Source organism: Durio zibethinus, chromosome 1 (assembly GCF_047325235.1).
Source record: "Durio zibethinus cultivar Kanyao isolate XHJ-2024 chromosome 1, ASM4732523v1, whole genome shotgun sequence".
NCBI lineage: Eukaryota > Viridiplantae > Streptophyta > Magnoliopsida > Malvales > Malvaceae > Durio > Durio zibethinus.
The window spans coordinates 37,939,415-37,965,055 of record NC_143162.1 but is presented as its reverse complement, the minus strand read 5'-3'; the positions used below and the strand labels follow the sequence as shown (position 1 = coordinate 37,965,055).

At 36.3% G+C, this 25,641-nt stretch overlaps 5 protein-coding genes, 1 non-coding gene and 2 pseudogenes across 11 annotated transcripts; 6 read left to right on the top strand and 2 right to left on the bottom strand.

Moving 5' to 3' along the window:
• Positions 1–173: 173 nt before the first annotated feature.
• On the top strand, positions 174–1,635 carry LOC111312864 (F-box protein SKIP23-like; annotated as a pseudogene).
• Positions 1,636–2,653: 1,018 nt separating this feature from the next.
• LOC111310866 (uncharacterized) lies at positions 2,654–4,110 on the bottom strand. 3 transcript variants are annotated; one of them, XM_089768548.1, is made up of 3 exons: positions 3,853–4,110; positions 3,534–3,746; positions 2,654–3,262 (listed from the first exon to the last, which is right to left on the bottom strand). In XM_089768548.1, the coding sequence occupies exons 1-3, from the start codon at positions 3,922–3,924 to the stop codon at positions 3,245–3,247; spliced, it is 303 nt and encodes a 100-aa protein (XP_089624674.1). In that variant the 5' UTR covers positions 3,925–4,110; the 3' UTR covers positions 2,654–3,244. The 3 variants fall into 3 exon arrangements, with proteins under 3 accessions (XP_089624674.1, XP_089624621.1, XP_089624643.1); XM_089768495.1 differs by having other exon boundaries at positions 3,534–4,110; XM_089768517.1 differs by having other exon boundaries at positions 2,654–3,746.
• Positions 4,111–6,887: 2,777 nt separating this feature from the next.
• Positions 6,888–11,406, top strand: LOC111312861 (high mobility group B protein 9-like; annotated as a pseudogene). Its single transcript, XR_016326060.1, has 7 exons — positions 6,888–8,047; positions 8,308–8,504; positions 8,727–8,805; positions 8,901–9,063; positions 9,228–9,326; positions 10,043–10,419; positions 10,686–11,406. The product of XR_016326060.1 is annotated as a high mobility group B protein 9-like (transcript).
• Positions 6,906–7,056, top strand: LOC149520630 (U4 spliceosomal RNA). The gene has a single exon (XR_016326671.1). It is a non-coding gene; the product is annotated as a U4 spliceosomal RNA (small nuclear RNA).
• Positions 11,407–11,532: 126 nt separating the features above from the next.
• On the top strand, positions 11,533–14,136 carry LOC111312862 (thiosulfate sulfurtransferase 16, chloroplastic-like). Its single transcript, XM_089740993.1, has 5 exons — positions 11,533–11,959; positions 12,137–12,219; positions 12,564–12,634; positions 12,736–12,789; positions 13,001–14,136. Exons 1-5 carry the CDS (start codon positions 11,913–11,915, stop codon positions 13,073–13,075), a joined length of 330 nt encoding a protein of 109 aa, XP_089597119.1. The 5' UTR covers positions 11,533–11,912; the 3' UTR covers positions 13,076–14,136.
• Positions 14,137–14,862: 726 nt separating this feature from the next.
• On the top strand, positions 14,863–17,112 carry LOC111312863 (thiosulfate sulfurtransferase 16, chloroplastic-like). The gene is made up of 6 exons (XM_022913552.2): positions 14,863–15,027; positions 15,298–15,396; positions 15,609–15,691; positions 16,170–16,240; positions 16,332–16,385; positions 16,593–17,112. Exons 1-6 carry the CDS (start codon positions 14,960–14,962, stop codon positions 16,665–16,667), a joined length of 450 nt encoding a protein of 149 aa, XP_022769287.1. The 5' UTR covers positions 14,863–14,959; the 3' UTR covers positions 16,668–17,112.
• On the top strand, positions 17,112–18,133 carry LOC149520629 (uncharacterized). The gene has a single exon (XM_089740996.1). It carries the CDS (start codon positions 17,399–17,401, stop codon positions 17,750–17,752), a length of 354 nt encoding a protein of 117 aa, XP_089597122.1. The 5' UTR covers positions 17,112–17,398; the 3' UTR covers positions 17,753–18,133.
• A 4,079-nt stretch (positions 18,134–22,212) lies between these two features.
• LOC111312859 (mechanosensitive ion channel protein 6-like) lies at positions 22,213–25,630 on the bottom strand. 3 transcript variants are annotated; one of them, XM_022913541.2, is made up of 5 exons: positions 24,073–25,630; positions 23,629–23,752; positions 23,205–23,498; positions 22,852–23,054; positions 22,213–22,725 (listed from the first exon to the last, which is right to left on the bottom strand). In XM_022913541.2, exons 1-5 carry the CDS (start codon positions 25,596–25,598, stop codon positions 22,437–22,439), a joined length of 2,436 nt encoding a protein of 811 aa, XP_022769276.1. In that variant the 5' UTR covers positions 25,599–25,630; the 3' UTR covers positions 22,213–22,436. The 3 variants fall into 3 exon arrangements, with proteins under 3 accessions (XP_022769276.1, XP_089597084.1, XP_089597093.1); XM_089740958.1 differs by having other exon boundaries at positions 22,852–23,498; XM_089740967.1 differs by lacking the exon at positions 22,213–22,725 and having other exon boundaries at positions 22,848–23,054.
• Positions 25,631–25,641: the final 11 nt, after the last annotated feature.

Sequence of the window (25,641 nt, the reverse complement as noted above, 5' to 3'; positions counted from 1 at the left end):
ACTATATTTTGGGGCCAATTTCAAGGCCCATCTCAAATCAGGCTAGACGAAACGTTTTCTTTTCATGAGAAGCCATTTTATTGCAATTACTAATCTACGTGGCACTCGAAGAAGATTATCAAAAGACGAGCTTCTATTTGGTTTACACCAGCCGGCTCACCATCCTCCGTTGATCGATTACTCAAAGGAGAATTTTCTTTTCCCTGCAAAAATTTGATAGGAAAAAACTCAAATTCTTGTAGAAAATCCCCTAGTATGCGAGAAAATTTCAGTGATAAGCTTTACACTTTGATATATTAATATTACTATAAAATGGGCGTTGACTGGACCAAACTTACGCCAGACCTCCTAGAATCCATCGTCGAACACCTCAAGTTCTACACCGATTACTACGTTGCCGAGCCATGTGCCGCAGCTGGCGGTCCTCAATCCCTAAAACTCCTCTCCACCTCCTTCCTCAGCTCCCCTGGCTCATGCTACCTCCTTCTCAATTTCACCAACCTCACCGCGCCTTTTACGATCTCTCTAACAACAAAGTCCGATACCTCTCCCTCCCCGAATCCTCCAACCCTAACAAACGCTACTGCGGCTCTTCCCACGGCTGGCTCATTATCCTCGATGAATCCCCGTCTATTCTCCTCCTAAACCCTCTCTCACGAGCCAAGCTCCACCTCCCTCCTCTCTCCGCTTTCCCCAACGTGGACAGCTTTAACTACTCCGACATCGGGAAGGAATATTCCTTCCGATCCCCTTCCGGTGACCTTTACATTCGCAATTTGGGGCAAATGCGAGATTCCTTCATTAAAAAAATCGTCCTCTCCGCCAATCCGTCCAAGGACTTCCATTTCGTGGTGGTTGCGATTCTTAATGAAACCGGTGAGTTAGCTTATTGCAAAAATGGCGACAAATCTTGGCGCTTTATCGAAGGTGCGCAATCCTATTCTGAGGATGTTATATATTGCAAGGGATTATGTTACGCAGTTGACAAACATGGAGGGATTGCAATCTGTGATGTTCACGGTGATTCGCCCAGGGTTCCATTTATCGAAACACCGAGACAATTAAGCTGTGATATGCAATATTTGGTTAGTTCTGGGGATGAACTGTTACTCGTTACTCGCCACGTTGATCTTGAAAACAATTTCGAGCCTGATCAGTCGTATTTGATCTATAGGACTAAGCTTTTCGAGGTTTATAGGCTAGTTTGGAGTGCACCGCATTGGAGAGAGTGAAAAGTTTAGATGATAAGATGCTGTTTATTGGTGAAAATTCTTCATTATCGTTGTCAGCTTCTGATTTTACAGGTTGTGTGGGGAATTGCATATATTTTACAGATGATTACTCTGAAACTAACTATGATGGTCCTTTTGGGGAACATGATATTGGTATTTACAGGTTATGGGATGGGATCATAGAGCCATTGCCTTGTTATCCATGGAATTCTTTATTCCGATTACCTTGGCTTACACCACTTTGGGTGACACCTAATCCATGCTAATATGAGAATATGTTGGTTCGTCTTTCTGATTAACATGTTTGTATAGGTATAAATCTGAGCAAACAATTGCTTGAGAGTCGAGACCTTATAGATTGTAATGATATTGTAATTTATCTGAAATGGTATTTCTTTGATAATATTCATGGACTATAGTATTTATTAATGCAGGAATGGTTGTGATAATAAGATTTCCAATAGGATGTGAAAGGTCAGACATGGTAATATGCAGATGGTTGTTTATAGAAAAATGGATGTGTTAAGGCAAGACATGGGAATGTAAGAACTTCAAAGTTGACCCAATCTGAATTGAGATGTCCTGATTCTGTACCTGAAACTTAGTGATGGACAGAGCCTAGACGAGGAATGCTGTAGGTGCTTTCTACGAGCAATTTAGCATATAGGGTGCTGCATTTGCAAATGACAACCTCTTGGCTAGTTTAAGAGACGTTCTCAATATCCCTAGAACAAGAGGCCTTTGTTAAAAATGGTGTTTCACTGGGATACGATATGCAACTCTTATCCGTTTGAAGCACATCTAGAAGTCCTTGTTAATAATAGCTATAGGTATATTAGCGCATTTAGAAGTCCTTGTTAATAATAGCCACGGATATATGCTACGTATAGGAGCTGTGAAAATTTAAGTGCCCATCAGCAAGGATATTTTAGTTGGAGGTGAGAGCTTATGTATCAGCTTCAGGTTCTTGAGCTTTTTCTGAACCCATTTGTATTGTGGTTTGTGGTCTTCCTGTAAGGTTGTGCAGTAACAAGATCAAGCTGTTTTATATATATATTTAGGATCTTTCTTCTTCACCCTCCTCCTTGTACAAGTGACTACGGTAATCACGGCTAGAATACATTATTTGCAACTTGTCATCCCTTTGCCAGGTTGGTTTGTGGATAGGACTTGTGTGTCAAGTGTAACTCCAGTTCAGGCTAGGGACAAGCACACCCATTATTTGACATTTGTCCTGATTTGTTTAGCATTGCTAAAAATGAAGGCACACCTGCCCCGGTGATAATATCATGAGTAAGGATACAATTGATTCAATTTGAGTAAATATGATATTAAACTCAAATTTGAACTCGATTTAAAATTCGAGATTTAAAATTCGATTCAAACTTAATTAAATTTTATTTTTTTAATTTGAACTTGATTTGAAATAAAAATTAAACTATTTTTTCCCTCGTTACAGTTGTCTAGGCAAACAAAATTCTTCCTCAATTTGCTTACAAACACCAGCACTTAGTGGGAAGAAGTCTTGGACCTCAATGTTTTTGAGCTCTTGCGCTGTGGTTAGTTTGCTAATTACATAATGCGTTTTCTCGGTGGCCCAATCAATAATAGATTTTGGTTCACTTACCCACCGAAATCATGGTTCCATTTCAAACCTTCCCTTCGTACAACGAAACTTGTAAACGCCTCTCTATCCAAAAGCAAAACGGCCCTCACAAATCAATCCCCACAAGAAAAGCAAGGCCCAAATGACCATTCCACGATAATCTACGATCTACAGTTTCACTTCCACGATCCAGACGCTCTAAGCTTAAGCTATGCACCTCGTAGAGTACATCGAAATGGGATCCACTGAGGGCGGCGCAGTGCAGCCTCTGGGGTAGTCGCTCTCTGATCCATAGTCCACCATGGGACGGCAATCCCGCTCGTCATCATGATCATGCACAAACTCTGGTAGTTCCATCTCCATCCTCCTCACATGGTCCCACAGAAACTCCAGCCTGCTCACGTATTTAAGCTTCGAGTACAACCTGCGTGAACCAACAGAACACCCATTTCATAACCCTTACCTGCCTATCACTCAAATAAAAATAAAAATAAAAAAACCTTAAGCTCAAAAGTTGACTTGGATGAGCAATAAAGTCACAACAGCACTATCGGCCTGATTATCTTTTGTCATTATCATCATTTATCAATGCACAAAATGGGGCAGAGTGAGCAATAAACTTTAATGGTAATTGGAAGAGATCCTCACCCTCCATTGAAAAACAGACGACCAAAGGTAGCAAGGAAGAGTCTGACCTGTAAACCAGGATGCAAGAAATAAACAGCCTTGTCCTTGACGTTGATCGTAATAGCATCATAGATTTGTCGAAGTACTGAGATTCCAGGGAAATTTTCACTCCTTTGAACATCAGTGTGCACATACACCACCGAGAACGGCTCTGCCCCTAATTTGGGATAAACATTCTCCTCCAAATACTTCTTCAGAACATCACTGCTAACCAAACCGAGCTGTTACAATTGAAAAAAATCAACTACATTAATCAAACAAATAAACGAAATTAGCCAAGAAACACAAAAAGAGAACATTCATATGATAGAGTTACAAGGTTTTTACCAGGAAAGTGCTTGCCGATGATAAGAAGAACCTTACGGCCACGTTTATCTCTGCCTTTAACCTTGAGGACATCGAGTTTACGTTTATCTCTGCCTTTAACCTTTAGGACATCGAGTTTCTTTAACCTTTAGGACATGGAGTTTCTCCAAGAGATGTTCGTGATCTGATTCAGAGAGGGTAGAAGCTGAAGAACTCACTACTGTTGGATTATGTACAGAGGTTGTCTTTTTGTTGACAGTTTACAGTGTCTTTGAATTAAGGGGAGAGAAAGAAAGTAAAGTAAAAGAATGTAATTGAAACAAAATTTTTTTTGGTTTGCATAAATTTTGAATTAAAAAGAAAGTGAAAAATAAATAATTTTTGATTTTTTTTTATAAATTTAATTTTTTTTAATATCTTAATTTGAAAGAAAAATTAGTAAAAAAAATTAAAAAATATTTTTTTAAAAAAATTATTATGTTTATTTTTTATTAATATTAAAAATTTAACAAAAGAATTTAAACAAAATATAATTATTCTGTAATTTTTTAAAAATTATTTTTTTAAAGTAAAGTTTATATATTTTTTTTAATAAAAATTTTTTTTAATGATTTAATTTTGATGAATGATTAAATATAAATATATATTTTTTTAGATTTATGAGATGATTAATTAATCTAAAATTTATCGATATATATTTATAAAATATTTTTTTATTTCATTTAATTAAAAATTATTATTGTAACAATAATTGTGAAATCAAATAAAATAATAAATATATCATAATTCATAAGTATTTTAAAATCATGAAATATTATAATTTTAAAAGATTATTATAATAAATATTTTTTTATTTTTTATTTAAATAATGATTATTAAAATTTTTTTATTAATTTTAATTATTTAAATAAAAGTTATATGTATTTTTTATTTTATTTTTTTATTAATATTTATTCAAACGTAGGGTTAATGTCAGACAGTAAACAAGTCGGCGGTGTGACGGGTTTGAGAGGAAATTTAAATTGTGGGAAAGAAAAAGGGGTGGAGAGCAGGTTTATATAGGAAAGGGCGGTGGATGGTTTATCCCTATGGGCTTCGGAGTCGAGGATTGGCCTTTGGGTATATTCTAAAGCATCTTTCCCTTTTGGATTCAAGTCTGTCTTAACTCGGTGGAGTATCGTCTGAATCACTGACACTTTGGGTCCAACTTGGTCTTATCTGGACTTTCCGATTTAACCTTGATTAGACCTTAATTTGTGTGATTTATTTGCATTTATGAAACGCGTAGAGCAATTCATCTACCCTGTTTTTCATTTTTAGTAGGGAAATTATTAATAAAGGAAAAAAAACCAACTTGTTTTTTTTTAATGTTTAAAGTCTTATCATAATTATACCCTTGATTTTCACACAATTAATGAACGTTTTCCGAGTCGTGAGGTCCAAATCAAATATTAATATAACAATTAGTAAATAATAAATAATGTTTGAGGATAATGCGATTTGTAACTGGGCTCTAATTGGCTCAAATAAATAAATAAATAAAAGATTTAGACTTTGATATGGTGCTATTTCCTTGTGCAATCCGTTTCCATGCACAAATTATGTCTAGACAAAGGCTATCCGAAACATTCAACAAGTCAGATAAAACAAAGCCCTGTCTTAAAAGATAAGAGTGGTTCACTGTTAATGCGGAAGCCAATTATTCGGAAAAGAAAAGAAAGCTGCCTGCTGCCGGAATTTATAGTCAAATCAAATAATCAATGATCTGAACTTTGATCAGTGAAAAACCAGTGGGCCGCAAGGAAACAGAGCCTTTCATGGCGTACTGCTTTAAGTGGCCCAATGCTGTTGGCAGTTAACGTCGGTGAATACGGGAAGGATAGGCCCTGCTTAAAAAAAGACATATACTTAATGGCATGATTTAAAAATTAATATTTGAGGAGAGTAAGGATATAATCGAATAATAATTATATAAAATTATTAATAAGTAGTTAATTTAATCAATTAAAATTATTTTTTTTATAAAATAATTTTAATTTTAAATTTTATCGATTATAATTTATTGAGTCATCTCGAATATACGATTTATAGTCACTTATTTTATGTTGACAGATATAATATATCTTATATTGATTTGAAGGACTGAATAATTTATCTATTTTCGAATTTATTTTATTTAAAATAATAATAATAATAATAATTATATGAACGTTACTGCATTCCTATAAATAATTGCCCATGGCCTATTTCTTCATTATTAACTTATAACTCCAACAATTTTAATCTTTAATTTTTATGATGATAAAAACAACTACAAAAGTTATGATTTTTTTTTTGTGAGATTGTGGTTAATTTTGTATTTTTCATATTTTGACCCGACTTATAACAAATAGGATTGGAGGCAGTTTCTCAGATTGTGGTCAATTTTGGATTCCCTCTGTCCCATAAGGGTGCATGGATACGATGTGACTGACGATGATTGTTTTGCGCATTCGGAGCTGAACTTCAAGTTTGATTCACTGGGCATAATGGTTGATGGAGTTTTGGGACAAACATACAAGGCAAACTACCAAAGCAGAGTAAAATTTGCAGTTGCCACTTATTCATCTCTTTGCCACAGATTGTGTACTTTCAAACTTTGGTTTGAAGGTGAACAAACTCGGGTGGAGAGCCATTAAGCTTTAAATGTGGAGGTGGATCCGGAGGGAAAGGCATAGCTTGCAGAAGGTAGGGTATACAGGAAGGGAAGACTCGTTTCGATGTAGCCATAATAAGATCATGGGTATTTCTTGTTTGCTTAAGAATCCGAAGAATGTTTGGACGGTACCAGAGACGAGATCAAGAGTTGGAGAAAGAAAGTGCTGAACAAGACGCTGCTTTTCCCATCTCCCATTTATCAACTTCAAACAAGGATCAAGTTAAGATATGTTTCTTTAGTCCCAAGAATTAATGTTGAATGTCACAAGAGAGAGGAAAACACTGCAGGACAGTTTATGCAATCCCACATTTGCAGGAAATAAGCTGTCGACGGTTCGTAACTACTATAAGAGGACAAAGGCAAAGTGGTTTTAATCATCTTTGCGCTTGGGGCAATGACGCAGCTCATGAGGTTCTAACCGAGGCGCGTCTATTGCTGGTTGAAAACTATTTCCAAACCCCCTCTTAGGCCTGGGCTTGACCCTGGCCTTCGAGAATTTCTGGAAGGGCTCCCTTAGGGGTAAAGCCCTGCAATTATAAGTCTTTTAAAGCATTTTTCTAGTCTGATAATAACGAACTAGATAGTTAAAGTGGTCAAGAGGAAATGGGTCTAATCTCTAGGCCTTTATGATGAGCGTACCATTCAATTGTAAATGTGGGCTTCGAGGGCTTTGAGCTACTCTTATTGGATTTTGCTTAGGCTAGATTCAACGTTGGGTGGTTTGAAAATTGAAAAAGGCCATGTTGGTTGGAAGCCTTCACTTAATGGTTTAACTTGTCCAATAGAAACGGGCTCTAAATTTTAAACCTGTATAACGCACGGGCCATTCCTTTGTCCATGTGGACTCCTAAGGCTCCGAGCTACTCTTAATGGGCCTTGCTTAGGCTTGAATCAATGTTGGATGGTTTGAAATTTGAAACAGTCCATGTTGGTTGGATTCCAATGGTGCATTGAAATAGTACACAGGATCTTCAGATGCTCTGTTCCCCGTGCAAGTGCAAGGCTTCCAAGTCTTGTCTCTTGATACATATTTATGATTATGACTACGATATCTATGAAAATTGCTTCACTTTTGATTTTCTGGTCTGCTATTCTAACCACGCACCCAAGCTTCTACATGGTAGGCTGAGACATGTTTCAACATTCAATAGATAAAAAGATGATCCGCTACTACTATCTGGCAACAATAAAGCAATTTGACCAAATATCAAGAAACAACGGAGCCTTGAGATTGGGATTTCTCATAAATCTACGATTGAGATACCTTTTGAACCTATCTATAGCTGAGTTGTGCCTCACTACAGAACTGTAACCCGAAAAAGGGCCATTCTGTGGATATCTTCAGACATACGTACGCTAAGATATGTTCAGAAAATCATCAGAACACGAAGCGCTGGTGCATGTCAACGTTTGGAGAAAGCAAAGGAGAATAGCAAATCAAAGCCTTTAAGCTGCAGACATGTCAGGTTTTGAATGACAGGAGAGAGAGAGAGAGAAAGAGAGATAGAGAGAGGGAAGGTAGTGTATAACAATGAACATAGCCAGTGTAAATAAATAAGCTTTAGGACTTAGCTCAGTGGTTGGCCATTCAAAATGCCAGAAAAAGCCAATTTTGTGTAACCGTTACTTGCTCACGCGTCCAACCCTGTTTACTTTAATTTCTGCTTTCCTGTCTCTTAATTACAATCTTATCTTCCAAATCATCTTTTCTTTTCTCCTCGTCATTATTTTCCCTCTCCAGTGCTGCTGATATTACTTGTCGGACTTTTTTCTGTTAGTGTCTCCGGCGACTACCCTCAATGGAAGGGGCCACCAAAGCAACGTCGTCCTCCGGGAAAACTAAGGGCCGGAATGGAGTTGTTGAGGAGAAAGAATACCCGGACCCCCTTGCCTCTCATGATGAAGTTGTTAAGGACCCCATTGTTTTCTGGGATACCCTGAGGCGCTTTCATTTTATAATGGGCACCAAGTTTATGTAATTCTCTTCTTTCTCCCTTTCTTCTGGGTTTTTTTTTTTTCAAAGCAACTCTAGTGTTGATTATATATTGGATTTATGAGAATGTGATTCGTGAACTTACAAAAAATACGAAGATGGCTCCTTTTTCTTCTTTACAAAAGGCGATCTCTTCATGTTTTTATTATTTTTTATATTTTCTTTGACGTTTGTGCTTCTGTATTCTATCTTTATATTTTATAGGATTCCTGTGATTGGAGGAAAGGAGTTAGATTTGTATGTTCTGTATGTAGAAGCTACCAAAAGGGGAGGTTATGAAAAGGTTAACTTTTTTTTACTACTGTATCTATTCCTTCGAAATGTCCTAAAGTGTAAAACTTTTTATATTCTTTAATTTAAATTGCCATGGCTTTGTAGGTAGTTGCAGAGAAGAAATGGAGGGAAGTGGGTACTGTTTTCAGGTTCTCTCCAACGACAACAAGTGCATCTTTCGTGCTTAGGAAACACTACTTCAGTCTTCTTTACCATTACGAGCAGGTTCATTTCTTTAAGATGAAGGGTCATTTACATACTCCAACAGGTAGTTGATCTTTTACGCATATGTTTTTCTTCCTGCATGGGTTTTCCCTCCTTTCCCTTTCTACTGTAGCATAATACTGTGACTTGATCTTAGCTCTGCTTGCTTCTTCTGGTTTTATGCGGTTCGCATACGGGTCTAATACTCTATTTTTTATGTCTATGCAGTTGCATTTCCTATTAACGACCCCTCCTGCGGACCTGAACTGGCTCTCGTGAAATATTCCCCTAAACCGATAGGAGAATTCCCAGATCAACTTGTTTCAGGTAGTTTGTTTTTTCCATAATATCTCCATTTTATTAGTATTTCAATTGGGAAAGATACAAGAAGATAAAAGTTATATCATCCACACAACGCAAAATGCTTGAATTTAATTTCTGTGCTCCAAAATCTTATGTTTGATTTATGAGCTGTCGAGTAAATCCATTTTGATAACTTGAGAATTACAGGTTGTAGGCTAGCTATTTTATTGATATGGTCTTGGTACTTCATGTGCATGTTGATAGTTTAGTGGTTTCTCAATCTTCGTTTTCATAAGGGTCCCACCAAATTTATCCATATGTTTCTGGTATGTGGTTATGGTCCTTGTGATGTTTGTATGATATTTCTTGTGAAACAAATATGTATTTTTGCTGTCTCTTATCCGTGGTTGATTTGAATGTATTCAATTGCATACTACCACATAACTAGCAGGCTAGCAAACATCGAGTTTTGGAAGGCACTTCATGTTCGAATCTGCACCAAACTGCTTCTGGAAGCAAAATGGAACAATGACATTTAACAATAGAGAGTATAGCATAGGACTACATTTCATTCAAATTCTTAACCAATACTAGTATATATTAACTTTTGTCCGATACGGAATGAATTTATTTTAACTGTATATTCTTGCATATGAAAAGCTGTCGAAGTAATTTGTACTGCTAGGATGTTTCATTTGAACTTGATTGGATGACCTTACTTGATATGTTTCTCCTTTTAGGAACTTCGTGTTGTTCAGTTATGGGAATGATTGATGGGAAGTTCGACTGTGGTTATTTGATATCTGTAAGGTTGGGTTCAAAGGTTCTTAGGGGAGTACTTTACCATCCAGAGCAAACAGGATCTTCCGCTCCCACTCCTGATTATGCTGGTGCCCTTGTTCCATACAAACGTATCGGTAACTCCCGCCATTCTGGGAAGAGGAGGAGAAGTAGAAGGGCAGGAGACCCCAGCTATCCAAAACCCAACAGGAGTGGTTACAACTTTTTCTTTGCTGAAAAGCATTATAAACTCAAATCCCTCTATCCAAACAGAGAGAGGGAGTTCACAAAAATGATTGGAGAGTCTTGGAACAGTCTCAGCCCAGAGGAGAGGATGGTAATTGCAAAAAGATCAAGAAAACGTATATGGTTTCTTGCATTCTGTTTCTGGCATAATTCGCATTTTCCCAGAACAAACAAGAGAATGTCTTGCAATGAACATTCTATAATTTTGAGCGTTCTTTATAGCACTGTTTTCATGTTTTCACTTGTACCTTGCAAATCTTTTTATCCTGTCTTTCATCACAAGTCATAAATTGCCAATTTGCTAATTAGGAGTATGAACTCTTATCTATCTGATATGATTAATCAATTTCTCTGTAGGTGTACCAGAACATTGGATTGAAAGACAAGGAAAGATACAAGAGAGAATTGAAAGAGTATAAAGAGCGACTTAAAGATCAGGCAGGCTGTGGAAGTTGAGTGAACTGACTACTAGACCTTAAGTGGGACCAAAATCAGCATTTAACCAAAGAACCCAGCAGTGATCTTTGCAACTTCTAAACCTATGTGGATAAGAAAGTGCGATTTTTATTTTATGGCTCATAAAAGTACTTCCGGCTTATTATAGATATGTTTGCTCGAATTAATTTTTTAAATATGAAATACTTGATTTGTATTACCCTATTATCTCAGGTAGCTATATGCGAATCTAGACATGGGCCAAAAGGCATATGAGGTTAAGGATTTAAAGTATAAATGTATTTCATGCCAGGTCTGTCTATTTTCTCCGGTGGTTTTTTTAATAGAATGAATGTAAATTAGGTTAGTGATTGACTTGTGAATGGTCATTAGGGTATTTTGCATGATGAAGATTCGTATAAGAAAGGTGGAGGGGCCTAATTCCCATTTGACCGTCAGCGACGGATTTCATTTTAGAAAATTTATTCAGGCACGCGGCATCGAAATTTGAAGTAAGGCATTAGGAGGTGCAAAAACTGTGTAAACACTGGGTCCATTGCCAGGACGATATTTTATTGTTAAGAACAACTCAAGTTACAGATAGATTTCCACCCATGGAAACAACTCAGTCATTTGCAGTGTAGATTTTCAGAAACTTCTTTCCATATATATTGTCTTTCCATTTATACAAAATTTCTTTTAAAGAAACTACCCGTGAAATGGCTCACTCGATTCCATATATATTGTCTTTCCGTATAATATAATTTCCTTTAAGGAAACTACCCATAAAGCGGCTCACTACATTCCATAATTATTTTGTCTTTCCATATATATAATTTTTTTTAAGGAAATTATCAAGAAATGGCTCACTCGATACTGCAATCATTCCATACTCTCGATAAATATATATGTATATATATATATACACACACGCTATATGGTACACGAATCATAACTTGCTATCACAATTTTTCCTAAGAAAAATGGCCTCTTTGGCTTCCTCTTCGTGCAGTACTGAGTAAGTTATCATTACATTGTATAGGCTTACATTTTAGAGATTTTGCATGGCGAGAATATAAACTTGTATGGTGATGCAGGTCAGTCGCAAATAAGGAGCTGGATGTGAAGTCAAGGTCAGTGTCGGTGAGGATGGCGCACGAGCTTCTTCAAGCAGGACACCGTTACCTGGATGTCAGGTATCTTACTGGCTAATGTTTCACCACTTTGAAAATAACAGTAATCCAACTCGCACGAGACACAAGTAACATCATTCTATGCTCAAATACACTATTTTCCCTCAGAAATTGCTGCAAATTAAGCCCCGAGGCTGGCTTTAATCAAGCTTTTAAGTTCTATTTGGTTTCACTTTGTAGGACTTCTGAGGAGTTCAATGCTGGGCATCCTCCTGCGGCTGTTAACATTCCTTATTATAACGTTATTAAGAATGGTGGAAAAGGTAAACATCACTAATGTAACTTGCTGATCTTTTTTGTGGTTCAACTATATATTCAGTACTCAAAGTGGAGAAATGCTTTGTTCCAAAAATTAACTTTATCAGATAAAAGACAAATTTTGCTGTCCATGACAACTTGGAAAAAACGTCTGAGTTAATCAGATAGTTGTCAAGTGCCAATTATTAAGTTATATTATGGAAGAAGTAGAAACTCAATTTGATCTCATGAGATAATTTGAACTTATTGGCCTAATAAAATTGTATTGGACAATAGCGTTCCAATAATTTCATTTCTTTGCCTAGAAATATTCAATCATTATTGAGCTGTTCTGTTTTATTTTATGAAGAGATGTTGAAGAATCCAAAATTTTTGGAGGAAGTATCATCTGAGTTTGGGAAAGAAGAGAAGTTCATTGTTGTAAGTTTTTGAGATTGGTAGTAGTAATATTAGTTATTGCAGCTTGTTGTCCTGTGATGTTACTCAATTTAAAACCTTATTGTTGCATCATCAATCCTCAGGGATGTAGATCGGGAGGGAGGTCACAAATGGCTGCAACTGATCTGCAGGCTGCTGTAAGTTACAATTTTGAAATTTTCGTTGTTCATTACCCCATTAAAACCATAAATTGCTTCCCCAACTCCATGAAATGAGATGTGAGACTGTGAATACCCATTAGAAGCAGCTATGCATGTAAAAGTTAATCATTTAATTCCTAAAGTAGCTTCAATCTCTTATATGAATTGGGGAAAATTTGATAAAAAAAAAACTGTGATGCTCTTGCAGGGTTTTACCAATGTCATTGATGTTACTGGTGGCTATATGGCATGGAAGGAGAACGGGCTTCCTAGTACTGAATGAATGCATTAGAAACTTTTCTTTTGCATGTAATAAAATATTCTCTTATGAATGCAATAGAAACATTTCTTTTGCAAGTAATAAAATATTCTCTATGTAGGTTATGTCTCATCAATTCCGAAGCTATTACTTTGAAGCAAACATGTCCTGTTTCTTTTGGATTAGTGTTTTTTTTAATCTGAAAATGTTTTCATTTTTTCATTTTAATAGAATTGAGATAAAAATGTTCAATGCTTTAGGTTCATATATTTTTCTTATAGGCAGGAAAAATCAGGATTAATAAGCTGAAGCTTTAGTTCTTGATGATGCAAACTCTGCACTGGATTATGGGCCTTTTGAGGTGTTTTATAAAGTCCAGGAAGGAGCCGAGTTTAAGTGAGGTTATGCAGATGGATTCAACTTTGTCAACATATGGGTCCCTTATTAATGCCCATGAGCAAAGAAAATATTATGTTTTAGACGAGAAGCAAAGAATGGATTACTTTCCCATAGTATACACGTGAGGCCCATGGAGACCCAACAAGACTAGAAATTTCTGTCGATTCAAACATAGGATTCTAGGGAAATTTATTGCAATCAAAGGAGCCTCTGTAAAGAAATGAAATTTTTAGAATCAAATCCCAATCAGGCATAATGTATTATACTTCATTTTTTACATCATATATCATCTTCAAGCAAAAATTAGTCAACAAATCACCCCAAATTAATTACTTTTGGATTTCTGGAATGACAAGCAAATATTTCCAACAACAGCTGCTGTACATTCCAGGACTGTCCTCATGTTATCAGCTCCGCCGGACAATATTCAAGAATTATGTTCTACTTAAGGTAGTACATGTACTCCAATTTGAAGGCAGCCTGCGTGAAACCATAGTTGGTATATTTTTTACATTCACATCGAGAGGCAGCAAGCGATATTCATTATCAAGGTCTTTAAATATTTTAATCGTTTGTTCAAGTAAATGGCCTCCCCTACTCAATCTCTTTTCTTGTAATTCATTTTATGCTAAGACAATACTGTAAACTTCAATTTGTTCACATCTTCTACATCTGTCACAACTACCAGTGGGTTCTTGTGCTAGTGATGCTCCCTGCTTCTAGTATACTTAGAATTATCTTTCTAAATATGAATTACTTAATTTGCATTATTCCCTTACTTACTGCATCTCGATAATTATATGTGAATCAAAACATGAATCAAAAGGGTTAAAAATTTAATTTTTTTATTTCACAATAAATCTATCATTGTTTCTAGTCATCTCTTAGTAGAATGACTTGCAAATATAAGTTAGGTTGATTATCTTGTATGATCAAGATTTCATATAATTTTATGAAGAGGAAAGGAGCCCATTTTTCACTTGAAACGGCGGCGGATTTCATTCCGAGGAATTTATTCAAGCACGTGGCATTAAAATTTGAAGTAAGGTACTGGGAGGTGCAAACATTGCGTCAACACTGGGTCCATTACCAAATATTCATTGTCAAGAACAGCTCAAGTCCAGAGATTTCCATCCATTGAAACAGCTCAGTTATTTGCAGTATATATTTTCCTACACTTCTTTCCGTATATATTCTGTATTTCCTTATATATAATTTCTTTTTTAAGAAGTCTACCCAAGAAACAGCTCACTCAATGCTGCTATCAAGTCATACTCTAACTATGAATATACATTAAAACAATTCAGTCATTTGCAGTATATATTTTTTTATACTTCTTTCCATATATATTCCGTCTTTCCATATATATATAATTTCTTTTAATTCCATATATATAATTTCTTTTTTAAGAAATCTACCCAAGAAACAGCTGACTCAATGCTGCTATAATTTCATACTCTAGGGATGAATATATATAGTACATGAATCACTAAACTTGCTGTCACAAAAATGGGTCCTTTGACTTCCTCTTGCCCCCTGGCTTGCCCCATTCTTCGTCTCTTTCGTCGCCTCCAAAGGTGAATCTCTCTCTATAATCTATAACTCTACATGCACAGACATTTGCATTTTACATAAATTGACATGGGCATAAATGTACTAATCAATAGTAGAATGGAGTACTGTATGTTGTAGCTGTTCATCATCCCTGGTTACAAATACCCAAGTTTCAAGTTGAACAGGGATCGACTGCGAGGAATAACGGCGTTCTGAAATTTGGGAATACATTGTATAGGTTTATATTTTAAAGATTTTGCATGGCGAGATTATAAACTTGTATGGTGATGCAGGTCAGTCGGAAATTGGGAGACGGGTGTGAAGCCAAAGTCAGTGTCGGTGACGGTGGCGCACGAGCTTCTTCAAGCAGGACATCGTTATCTGGATGTCAGGTATCTTACTAGCTAATGTTTCACCCTTTAAAAATAACAGTAATCCAACTCGCATGAGAGACGAGTGACATCGTTCTCCCTCATTTTCAACAATATTTCTTAGGCTTCTTTGGTCAAATACACAATTTTTCCTCGGATTTTGCTGCTAATCAATCTCTGAGGCTTGCTTTAATTCAAGTTTTTAAGTTCTTCTATTTGGTTCCACTTTGTAGGACTTCTGAGGAGTTCAATGCTGGGCATCCTCCTGCGGCTATTAACATTCCTTATTACCACGTTATTAAGAATGGTGGAAAAGGTAAACATCACTATTTTAGCTTGCTGATCAATTTTGTGGTTCAACTATATATTCAGTACCCAAAGTGAAGAAATGCTTTGTTCCAAAAGTTTACTTCATCAGACAATTTTTCCTGTCCATGACAATGTGGAAAAAACGTCAAAGTTAATCAGATATTCGCCAAGTCCAAATTATTAAGTTATATTATGGAAGAAGTAGAAACTCAACTTGATCTCATGAGATAATTTGAACTTATTGGCTTAATAAAGTTGTACTAACATAATTGCTAAAATAAAAATTTCAGTTCCTAGTGGGTTCTGACGGTTTTCATTCTTTCTTGTGAAGAAACGGCAGGCTTGATTTTTTTCCTGTTTGATTAAATTTTATGACAGTATTCGATGAAGCACACTTAGTATTGGAAAATAGCGTTCCAATAATTTCAATTCTTTGCCTAGAAATATTCAATCATTGTTGAACTGTTCTCTTTTATTTTATGAAGAGATGTTGAAGAATCCAAAATTTGTTGAGGAAGTATCATCTGAATTTGGGAAAGAAGAGAAGTTCATTGTTGTAAGTTTTTGAGATTTGTAGTACTTGTATTAGTTATTGTAGTTTGTTGTTACCCAATTTAAAACCTTATTGTTGCATTATCAATCCTCAGGGATGTAAATCAGGAGGGAGGTCAAAAATGGCTGCAACTGATCTGCACGCTGCTGTAAGTAGCAATTTTGAAAATTTCGTTGTTCATTACACCGTTAGAACCATAAATTTCTTGCACGAAACAAGATAAGAGAGTGAATACCCATTAGAAGCAGCTATGCATGTAAAAGTTAATTATGTAATTCCTAATTCCTAAAGTAGCTTCCATCTCTTATATGAATAGTGTAAAAATTGATAAAAAAAAACTGTGATGTTCTTGCAGGGTTTTACCCATGTCACTGATGTTGCTGGTGGCTATACTGCATGGAAGGAAAACGGGCTTCCTAGTACTGAATGAATGCAATAGAAACATTTCTTTTGCATGTAATAAAATATTCTCTATGTAGGTTGTGTTTCATCAATTCTGAAGCTTTTACTTTGTAGCAAACATGTCCTCTTTCTTTTGGATCAGTGGTTTTTTTTATCCGGAAAAGTTTTCATCGGTTCATTTTAATAGAATCGAGATAAAAATGATCAATGCTTTTTCTTATTCTTATAGGCAGCATAAAATCAGGACTAATAGGGATCAATCACTAGCACGAAAAGTAGAATTCTTTCTTGGCTCACGCGAGCAGGCTTTCATGAGCTAAGAGAATTCCCAATTTTTTCTCAAATTTTCTCGATTCTTGATTCAATTATCATAGATTTCATCAAATTTCATCAGATCTTGCTATTTTCTTTAGCTTTAGAGGATTGATTGGGCTGTTTGAGATGAGTAAGACGAATTTATGATCTCCCTTGATCGTTACTGAAGAATCAAGTACTATACAGGCGAGTGATGTGGTGGGTGAAAATCTGACAAAACTGGCTATAGCAGAAGCTGCTACGAAGCAAAAGGTGACAGATTGGAGGTTTTTGTTTGCAGCATCAGGAGATCAAGCCTCGGAGTATTATCCGCCATTGAAGACTGAAGGGGGGCTAATTGTGAAACCATCGAACGAGGTTTTTGAAGAAGGAATTCTCCAATGGCAGAACTCCCTTGTAGTTCAATTCATTGGGAGAATACCTAGTTATAGCCTCTTCCAGAAAATGGTCAATATACTTTGGGGGAAGGAAGGTGAAGTAGAGATTAAGCCTGCTGGGCATAATCTTTTTGTGATTCAATTTTCAAACTCAAATGCAAGGAACTGGGTTCTTAAGCACAGTCCATGGCACATCCAGAACAAACCACTGATAATCAGAAAATGGGAGCTAGGAATGCGTTCATTGGAATTTAACATGGAGAAATTGCCTATCTGGGTTCATTTGGGTAATGTCCCACTTGAATTATATTCAAAGAAGGGGTTGAGTTACATCGCTAGTGTATTAGGGAATCCTTTATATATGGATACAATCACCACCAAGCAACAAAGATTGGCTTATGCCAAATTTGTGTGGAGATGAAAGCAGCATTGGAAGTTCCAAGAACAATTGATGTTGAATTGAGAGATGGATCTCTAGTTTCAGTTAAAGTGGAAATACCATGGATGCCTCAAAAGTGGTCTCATTGTTGTATTTTTGGACATTCTGATAAAACCTATCCAAATAAGCCAATGATGGTTGCAACTAAGGTGTGGATGCCTAAAGATAAGGCTAAAACTACGTTATTGGAGAATCAAATGAATGAAGCTGATATAGAGCCATCTACAAGTAAAAAGGGGAGTGAAATGGAGGAGGTCAAGGTAACAGAAACTATCTCTGCTACTAAGAATAACAACAAGGCAGCAACACAAAACCATTCTGCTAAAACTAAATATGCTAACAGATTTGCTGTATTGGAGTCCATAAAGGAATTAGATAATATAAGGCATGAAATTAGTGATTCTAAAGGAATAATTGATGGGATGATTCCTCATTCACCAAAGAAGCCTAGAGCTACAGCTGCTAGGGTGGCAGATTTGATGAAGGCTATCAAAAGCAAAAAGAAAGGACTAATTGACAAGGGAAAGAAGCAAGTAAAGGTAGGCACTTCTGCCTTGGGAGGTCATACTTCCAGTTCTCCAATATGAATTTTATAGTATGGAACACTAGAGGATTTAACTGTCCTTTAAAAAGAAAAGATGTAATAGATAGAATACAAAGATTAAATATTGATTTGGTTTGTCTAATTGAAACAAGGGTCAAACAACATCGGATGCAGGCCATACTGGACAATAATTTTCGTGGTTGGGGTATGTACCATAATTACTCAGAAGCATGCAATGGGAGGATTTGGATTTTGTGGAGACCACATGTGCATGTTGATATGGTGAACCTCACTAATCAAAGTATTACCTGTAGTATGTTCATTGAAAGTCAGAAATTCTTTTTCTCTGCCATTTATGGGAGCAATAATGGAGTTAAGATGAGGAGGCTATGGTCACATTTGCTATTTTTAGGAGGAATAATTTTTTATAGTCCCTGGATCCTAACTGGTGATTTCAATGTTATTGCATACCCTTTAGTGAGTTCAGATTTTTAACAGCCAATACAGAGATGAAAGAGTTACAAGATTGCATGACTTAGCTAGCATTGTTTGATCTCATAGCAACTGGGCCTCTATTCACGTGGACTAATCATCAGCAAGAAAGCCATCTAACAAAAAAGTTGGATAAGGTATTAATAAATGACTCATGGCTCACTATATTTGCAAAATCATAGGTAGAGTTCATTGCTCATGAAGTATCAGATCATTGAGCTGCACTGATAAAACTTAATATGGCTTGGTATTCCCCACCCAAACCATTTAAGTTTTTAATTTCTGGATGAGGAACCAAGAGTTTAAGAATATAGTTGAAAACTTTTGGAAGCTGCCAGTGACAGGAAACCCATTGTCTAAATTGCACAAGAAATTAAAAAGACTGAAGCTGGAGTTAAGAAATTACAACAAGTTGCACTATAGGGATGTAACAGCAAAGATGAGGGAAAAAAGAAAAGAGCTGCAGGCTGTACAGATAAAAATATTGACAACTACCCTAAGCATTGAAATGAATAAATTCGAAAGCACCTTATCCATAGAGCTGAAAGAGTTAATGGAAGCCGAAGAGAGTTATTATAGGAAAAAATCTAGGATAACTTGGATATAAGAAGGAGACCAAAACACAAGATTCTTTCATAAAATGGTTACAGCCAAACAAAAAAGAAGCACGATAAAAGTATTTATTGATGCTGAAGGGAACAAACTAGAAAATTTTTCACAAATTTCCAGGGAAGTAGTATCATTCTTCCAAAAAATGATTGGTATACCTGATAAGGGAGTTAAAGTTTATTCACAAGAATTTTTTACTGATCTTCTTCAAGCTTCAATATCTTATGAGGATCAAGATGCACTCGTAAGCCTAGTGTTGAAAGAAAAAATCAAAACTATTATGTTCTCTATGAACAGTTACAAAGTTCCTGGTCCTTATGGATACATAGCCCATTTATTCAAGTAATCTTGGTCCATTGTTGGTGAGGATGTTACAAATGCTATATTGCACTTCTTTCAAACTGGGCACATACTTTCTGCATTTAACTTAACCATTATCACATTAGTTCCAAAGTGTGCAAATCCAAGCAAGATTAGAGATTACAGGCCCATATCATGTTGTACTATCATTTACATGTGCATTACTAGGATTTTGGCAGATAGGCTTAAAAATATCGTGCCAAATATCATAAACAAAAAAGTCAAAGTGCTTTCATAGAAGTGAAGAGCATCACAGACAATGTGCTTATGGCACAGAAGATGGTAAGGGGATATGGTAGAACCACATTATCCCCAAGGTGTGCTATAAAGATTGATTTGCAAAAGGCTTTCAATACATTAGATTGGAATTTTATCCACAACATTTTGGCAGCCATTGGATTGCCTTCAAAATTTATAGGCTGGATTAACAACTGTATTAGAACCCCAATGTTTTCTATATCACCTAACGGAAGGTTAGTGGGCTATTTTCAAGGAGCTAAAGGAATAAGGCAAGGAGATCCGCTCTCCCTAGATCTATTTGCTCTAGCAATGAATGTGTTGTCAAGAATGCTAGATGAAGTTGCCAAGTTTGGAATGTTTGCCTATCATCCTAAGTGCAAGAAGATCAAGTTGACACGTTTATATTTTGTAGATGATTTGTTGATTTTTGCAAAGAGAAGCAAGAATTCAATCATTGGTGTCAAGAAAGTTATGTAAGCTTTCTACTTGTTCTCAGGCTACAACTAAATTGCGAAAAGAATAAGATATATGGCATAGGAATAGGCAGAAAAGAGATCCAATCAATTCAACAAGCCACAGGATTCAAAATAGGCTTACTTCCTTTCAGATACTTAGGAGTCCCACTAGTCACCAAAAAACTTACTGGAAAAGGTTATGCTCCATTGCTTGAGAAGATCACGGCTAAGATTAAAGGTTGGACTAGTAAGTACTTATCTTATGCTGGAAGACTACAGCTAATCCAATTAGTACTCTTCAGCTTACACAATTATTGGTGTAAACACTTTATATTACCTAACTATGTGTTAAAAAAAATCAATCAGCTATGCTCTAGCTTTTTTTGGAAAGGCCAAGAAAGGACTACCGGAGGAGTTAAAATCAGTTAAAAAGCCGTTTGTCACCCTAAGTCTAAAGAAAGGTTGGGTATAAAAAACACACTAACTTGGAACACGGCATACATGATGAGGAATATTTGGTCTATTTTCAAAAAGCAAGATCTATATGGATAGCTTGGATTGAAGCTTATGTCTTGAAAGGCAAAAGTATATGGTAAGTTGCACCACAGCAGAGTAACAATTGGGGTTGGAGGAAACTATTTCAACTTTAGACTATTGCACGCCAATTCATCAAACAAGAAAATGGTATTGAGGTGTGGCCTATCCCTAGTAATGGCTATTCTATTGTAGCGATTTGAAATGATATAAGGTCTAAGCAATGGAAGGTTGAGTGGCACAGACTAATCTGGTTTCAGTATCATATCCCAAAACACTCAATGATTGCATGATGACTATACTAAATAGGCTTCTAACAAAAGTTAGATTGAAGAATTGGAGAGTAGAGGTGGATGAAAGGTGTTGTCTATGTCAACATGAAAGGGAATGCAGGGACCATTTATTTTTTAGTTGTGAATATGCAAAATGGTGTGGAGAAAGGTATTACAATTATGCAAGATTGACAGAGAAGTCAGGGAGTAGACTGAAGAATTGAAATGGGCAATGACAATGATAAAAAGCAAGACATTAATATCAGTAGTATTGTGCATTACTTGGAGTGCTCATATATACTATATATAGAGAGAAAGGAACTGTAAATTATTCAAGAATAAAGAAAGAACAAAAAAACAAGTGTTTGAGCAAATTAAAAAAGCTATTAGGATTTGATTATATAGATTGCATTCGATTGCTGTTGATCCAGTTAACAAGATTTTGTGTAATGCTTGAAATATAAATAAAATTATATTATATAATAATTAAAATATGATTTGATTTTATATATGGAGTGTATGTACTATGGCAATTTTATTGCTTCTTTGGATAAATGAAATACAACTTATCCAAAAAAAAAAAAATCAGGACTAATAGATTAAAGCTTTAGTTCTTGATGATTATTGGGCCTATTGAGGAATTCTAAAAAGTCCAGGAAGGAGCCCGTTTTAAGTGGCAATGTGCAAATTGATTCCACTTAGCAATACATTGGTCTCTCATTAACGCTCATGAGCGACCAAAGAAGCCCAAAGAAAATCTCATGGGATAACACACAGCCCAATGTTAAATATTTTGTTTTCGACGAGAAGGAAAAGAAACGACATTTCCCAAACTAAACCTGTGAGGCCCATGTAGACCCAATAAGACTAGAAATTTCTGTTAAATCAAACAACAAAGGATTCCAGTGAAATTAATTGCAATCAAAGGAGCCTCTGTGAAGAAATGAAATTTTTAGAATCAAATCCCAATCAAGCATCATGTATTATACTTCAGTTTTTACATCATACAACATCTTCAAGCAAATACTAGTCAACTAATCACCCCAAATTAAATACTTCTGAATTTCTGGAATGACAAGCAAATATTTCCAACAGCAACTGTTGTACATTTTATCAGCTCCTCCGGACATTATTTAAGAATTATGCTCTACTTTGAGTAATTAGCCAGCACAAGTATTCCAATTCGAAGGCAGCCTATGTGAAACCATAGTTGGCATATTTCTTACATTCACATCGAGAGGCAGCAAGCGATATTCAATGTCAAGGTCTTTAAATATTTTAATCGTTTCTTCAAGTAAATGGCCTCTCCTGGTCAATCTCTCTGGCACATTCTGGTAGTTCATTTTATGCTTAGATGATACTGTAAACTTCAATTTGTTCATGTCTTCTACATCTGTCACAACCACCAATGGGTTCTTGTGCCAGTGATGCTCCTGGCTCTCAATATACCTAGAGTTTCACAGTTGCTCATATTAGAAGGCTCAAAAGTATACAATTTGACATTCGAACCTCAGCAAGTTAAGCTTAAGATGCAGGAAACTAATAACAGAGAAGATAAATCTTACTACTACTTACTCAGTTATTCTTTCTTTCATGATGACAATCTTCTCTGATGGAGTTGACACATGGATACAAAATTCAATTGTCTCTACCATGTCTGGACTTCGGTAGAAGTTGCCAATAGGCTTGGTAGACAAAACACTGTTAGGATATACGATCTTTTGCCCGTCAAACCTTAAGAACACTGTGGTTAATATATTCATTTCTTCTACTACCATCTGAGGCTCAACAGAACAAACGTTAGTGAATGCTAAATAGTAATCAACACATTGACCCTGGAAAGAAATAAAGGAAAGGAGGGACCCAGGAATGGACGTGTATGCTATATTGTGATGCAAGTAACTTGAAAGAAATGAAGGTTTTTTTACCTGCACTCCATCCACTTCACAGCGATCACCCACATCGAATGGATGCATTATAAATAAAAAGATTATTGCTTCAAATACTGTCTTGCAGGTATTCCCGAAGATAAACACCACCAACAGAAGTTGTGAGCTTATGAAAACAAGGAAGTGGGTGACAGGAATTCCGAGTATGATGAGCCAAATTACGACGATGATAATGGCTACTACAACGTCCAACATGTTGTGGAGTTCATCCACAGCAGTTTTTGTATCATTTAGGGACAATGCAAGTGCTTTTCGATCTCTGAAGGCATTGACCTGGAAGAGGAAAAGAGTCTTTTAGTGTCTTCTGAACACGTCTAAGAAACTGAAACCTTAACCAATTCCTATCTGGTAGATATCAACAAGAACTAAATTTAGAAAAACATTAAATTTAGACATCAATTACCAGCCAATTGTTGAGAGATGCCTTGCTGATTCCGTCTTCTTCACTTCCTGCTCCAAAGAGATGCAATGCCTTTAAAGCTTCATCTCGACCCATAAACCGCATAATGTCTGTAAGGTAAATGCATCTGATACAGATATTCATGTCTTTAAGTCATCAGCATCATTCAACATCAATAACTTAGAAGTATTTATCAACACAAAGTTTCCCCATATAAATTACATAGTACATACACATAAAGATGAATTTTATTTATTTATTCATTAGTTTCTTTTCTTTGTTCGAAAATTAATACATCAGCCAATTAAGTGTTGACCCTCATTAAGCTCGCAAGGTCGAAGAAAGAAAAATAAACAGTGAAACAAATAAGAGCTCTGTTTGGATAAAGATGGTCAGCCACTCGCATCAAGAACTCAAACAGTTGGGGGCAAGGGAAAGAGAACTCACTGATATACCGGCTTAGCCACGTTCTGAAAAATCTTCTTAGCTGCTTCATTTGCTTGGCATTCACTTCTAATCTGCACTGAAGATTCATCATCTCTGTCAGAATTGAGTATCTGCTCATCCAAGGTAGCCAACTGCCCATGGCTAACCATATTAACCATCCTCCTCATATTCCAAGCTGATATATTCTTATGATTCAGCTTACGAAGGTGATCAAGTCGGATATCCTCATTTTTCCTCTTAGACATTGTCCTTGAAAATCTGGGACCGTTCTCAACCACAGTGATTTTTTGTTGTTTTCTAGTTCCTCTCTTTGCCTCAGTCCTAGGAGGAAGGGTTGCCCTGAGGTTATTAACCGTAGAACTCCCAGCACTCGGTGACTGCTCAACCTCAGGTATATCATCCTTTTCCTCTTCTTCTTCTTTGCTATTTATTTCAAACAGGGGAGGACCTGAGAGCATCTCAATGACATATTGATTGAATAGAGCTTCCTGGATTCTATCAAAGAAGGTGTTTACGTGGAAAGATGAAGCAAGGACTTTAACAAGGAGGGTTTTCACAAGCCATATCAAGGTAGCCACCAAGAAACATACGAGAATCTTTGTTACATAGGGTAATACCTCGCTATTTGTCTCCTCCTGGACTTTGTCATCAAAGATCCAATTCCACACAAGCAAAACAAGACCCAACCAAAGGCAATTCTGAACAGCCTTTCTCAATCCATAAACAAAATAGAGAACTCGTTTTCGCAAAAGAAAGTTGCGCTCAATAAAGATTACAACAAGTCGAATTGCCCAACCAGAAACAAGTCGTCCACAGATTAATGCCAAAACCATTATCTCCCACTTCCATAATTGAAGATCCCAAAGCGTGTGTCTTTTTATACCAGGGATGGAGAGGCTACAGACTAAGGCTGCTACAATTAGAATGAGACTTAACCACTGAAGAATTGTCAGTGCACTAAATTTCAGCATCGTATATTCATCTGGAATGTCTTCCATGTCTTCCTCATCGTGGTTATTTTCTTTAAATTCTTCTTCAGAGTTCATACTGTCGTTCCTTCCATATTGGTCCTCGAGTGGGTCAAGCAACCTAGACTTGGTTTTGTTCACCAGTTGCCTCCATGAGTTCTGTCGAATATAGTCATTTGAACTACATCTTAAAAACTGTTCTCCATCCGAAACAAAAGACCTTTGGCGTGTCTGATCTTGGCCTGAGACGTCCTTGCTCTTCTGCCGCACAGCTTCAGTTAACACTTCATGAAATGAAACTTTGGATTTCTTCGATGAACCTGAAGGTTTACCGCTTGTGCTATCGCCGGTGAACTTTGAAGTGTTCCCATTTTCTTTGCCAGCAGCATCGTTACTGTCAATATTGACAACTATTTCTCCTTCTCTCTGCTTGCGAGCATGAAACGACTGTGCCATTTGACAGTCGTTGGAGTGAAACAGGAGAGGCTGTTCTTCAGGGTTTTGTTGCTGTTTTGCATTAGAACAGTATGATTTCAAAGACTTTCTCACTGGTTCCATTATTGGAACTTATCAAAATCTTCAACTCCTTTGCATGGAGAAT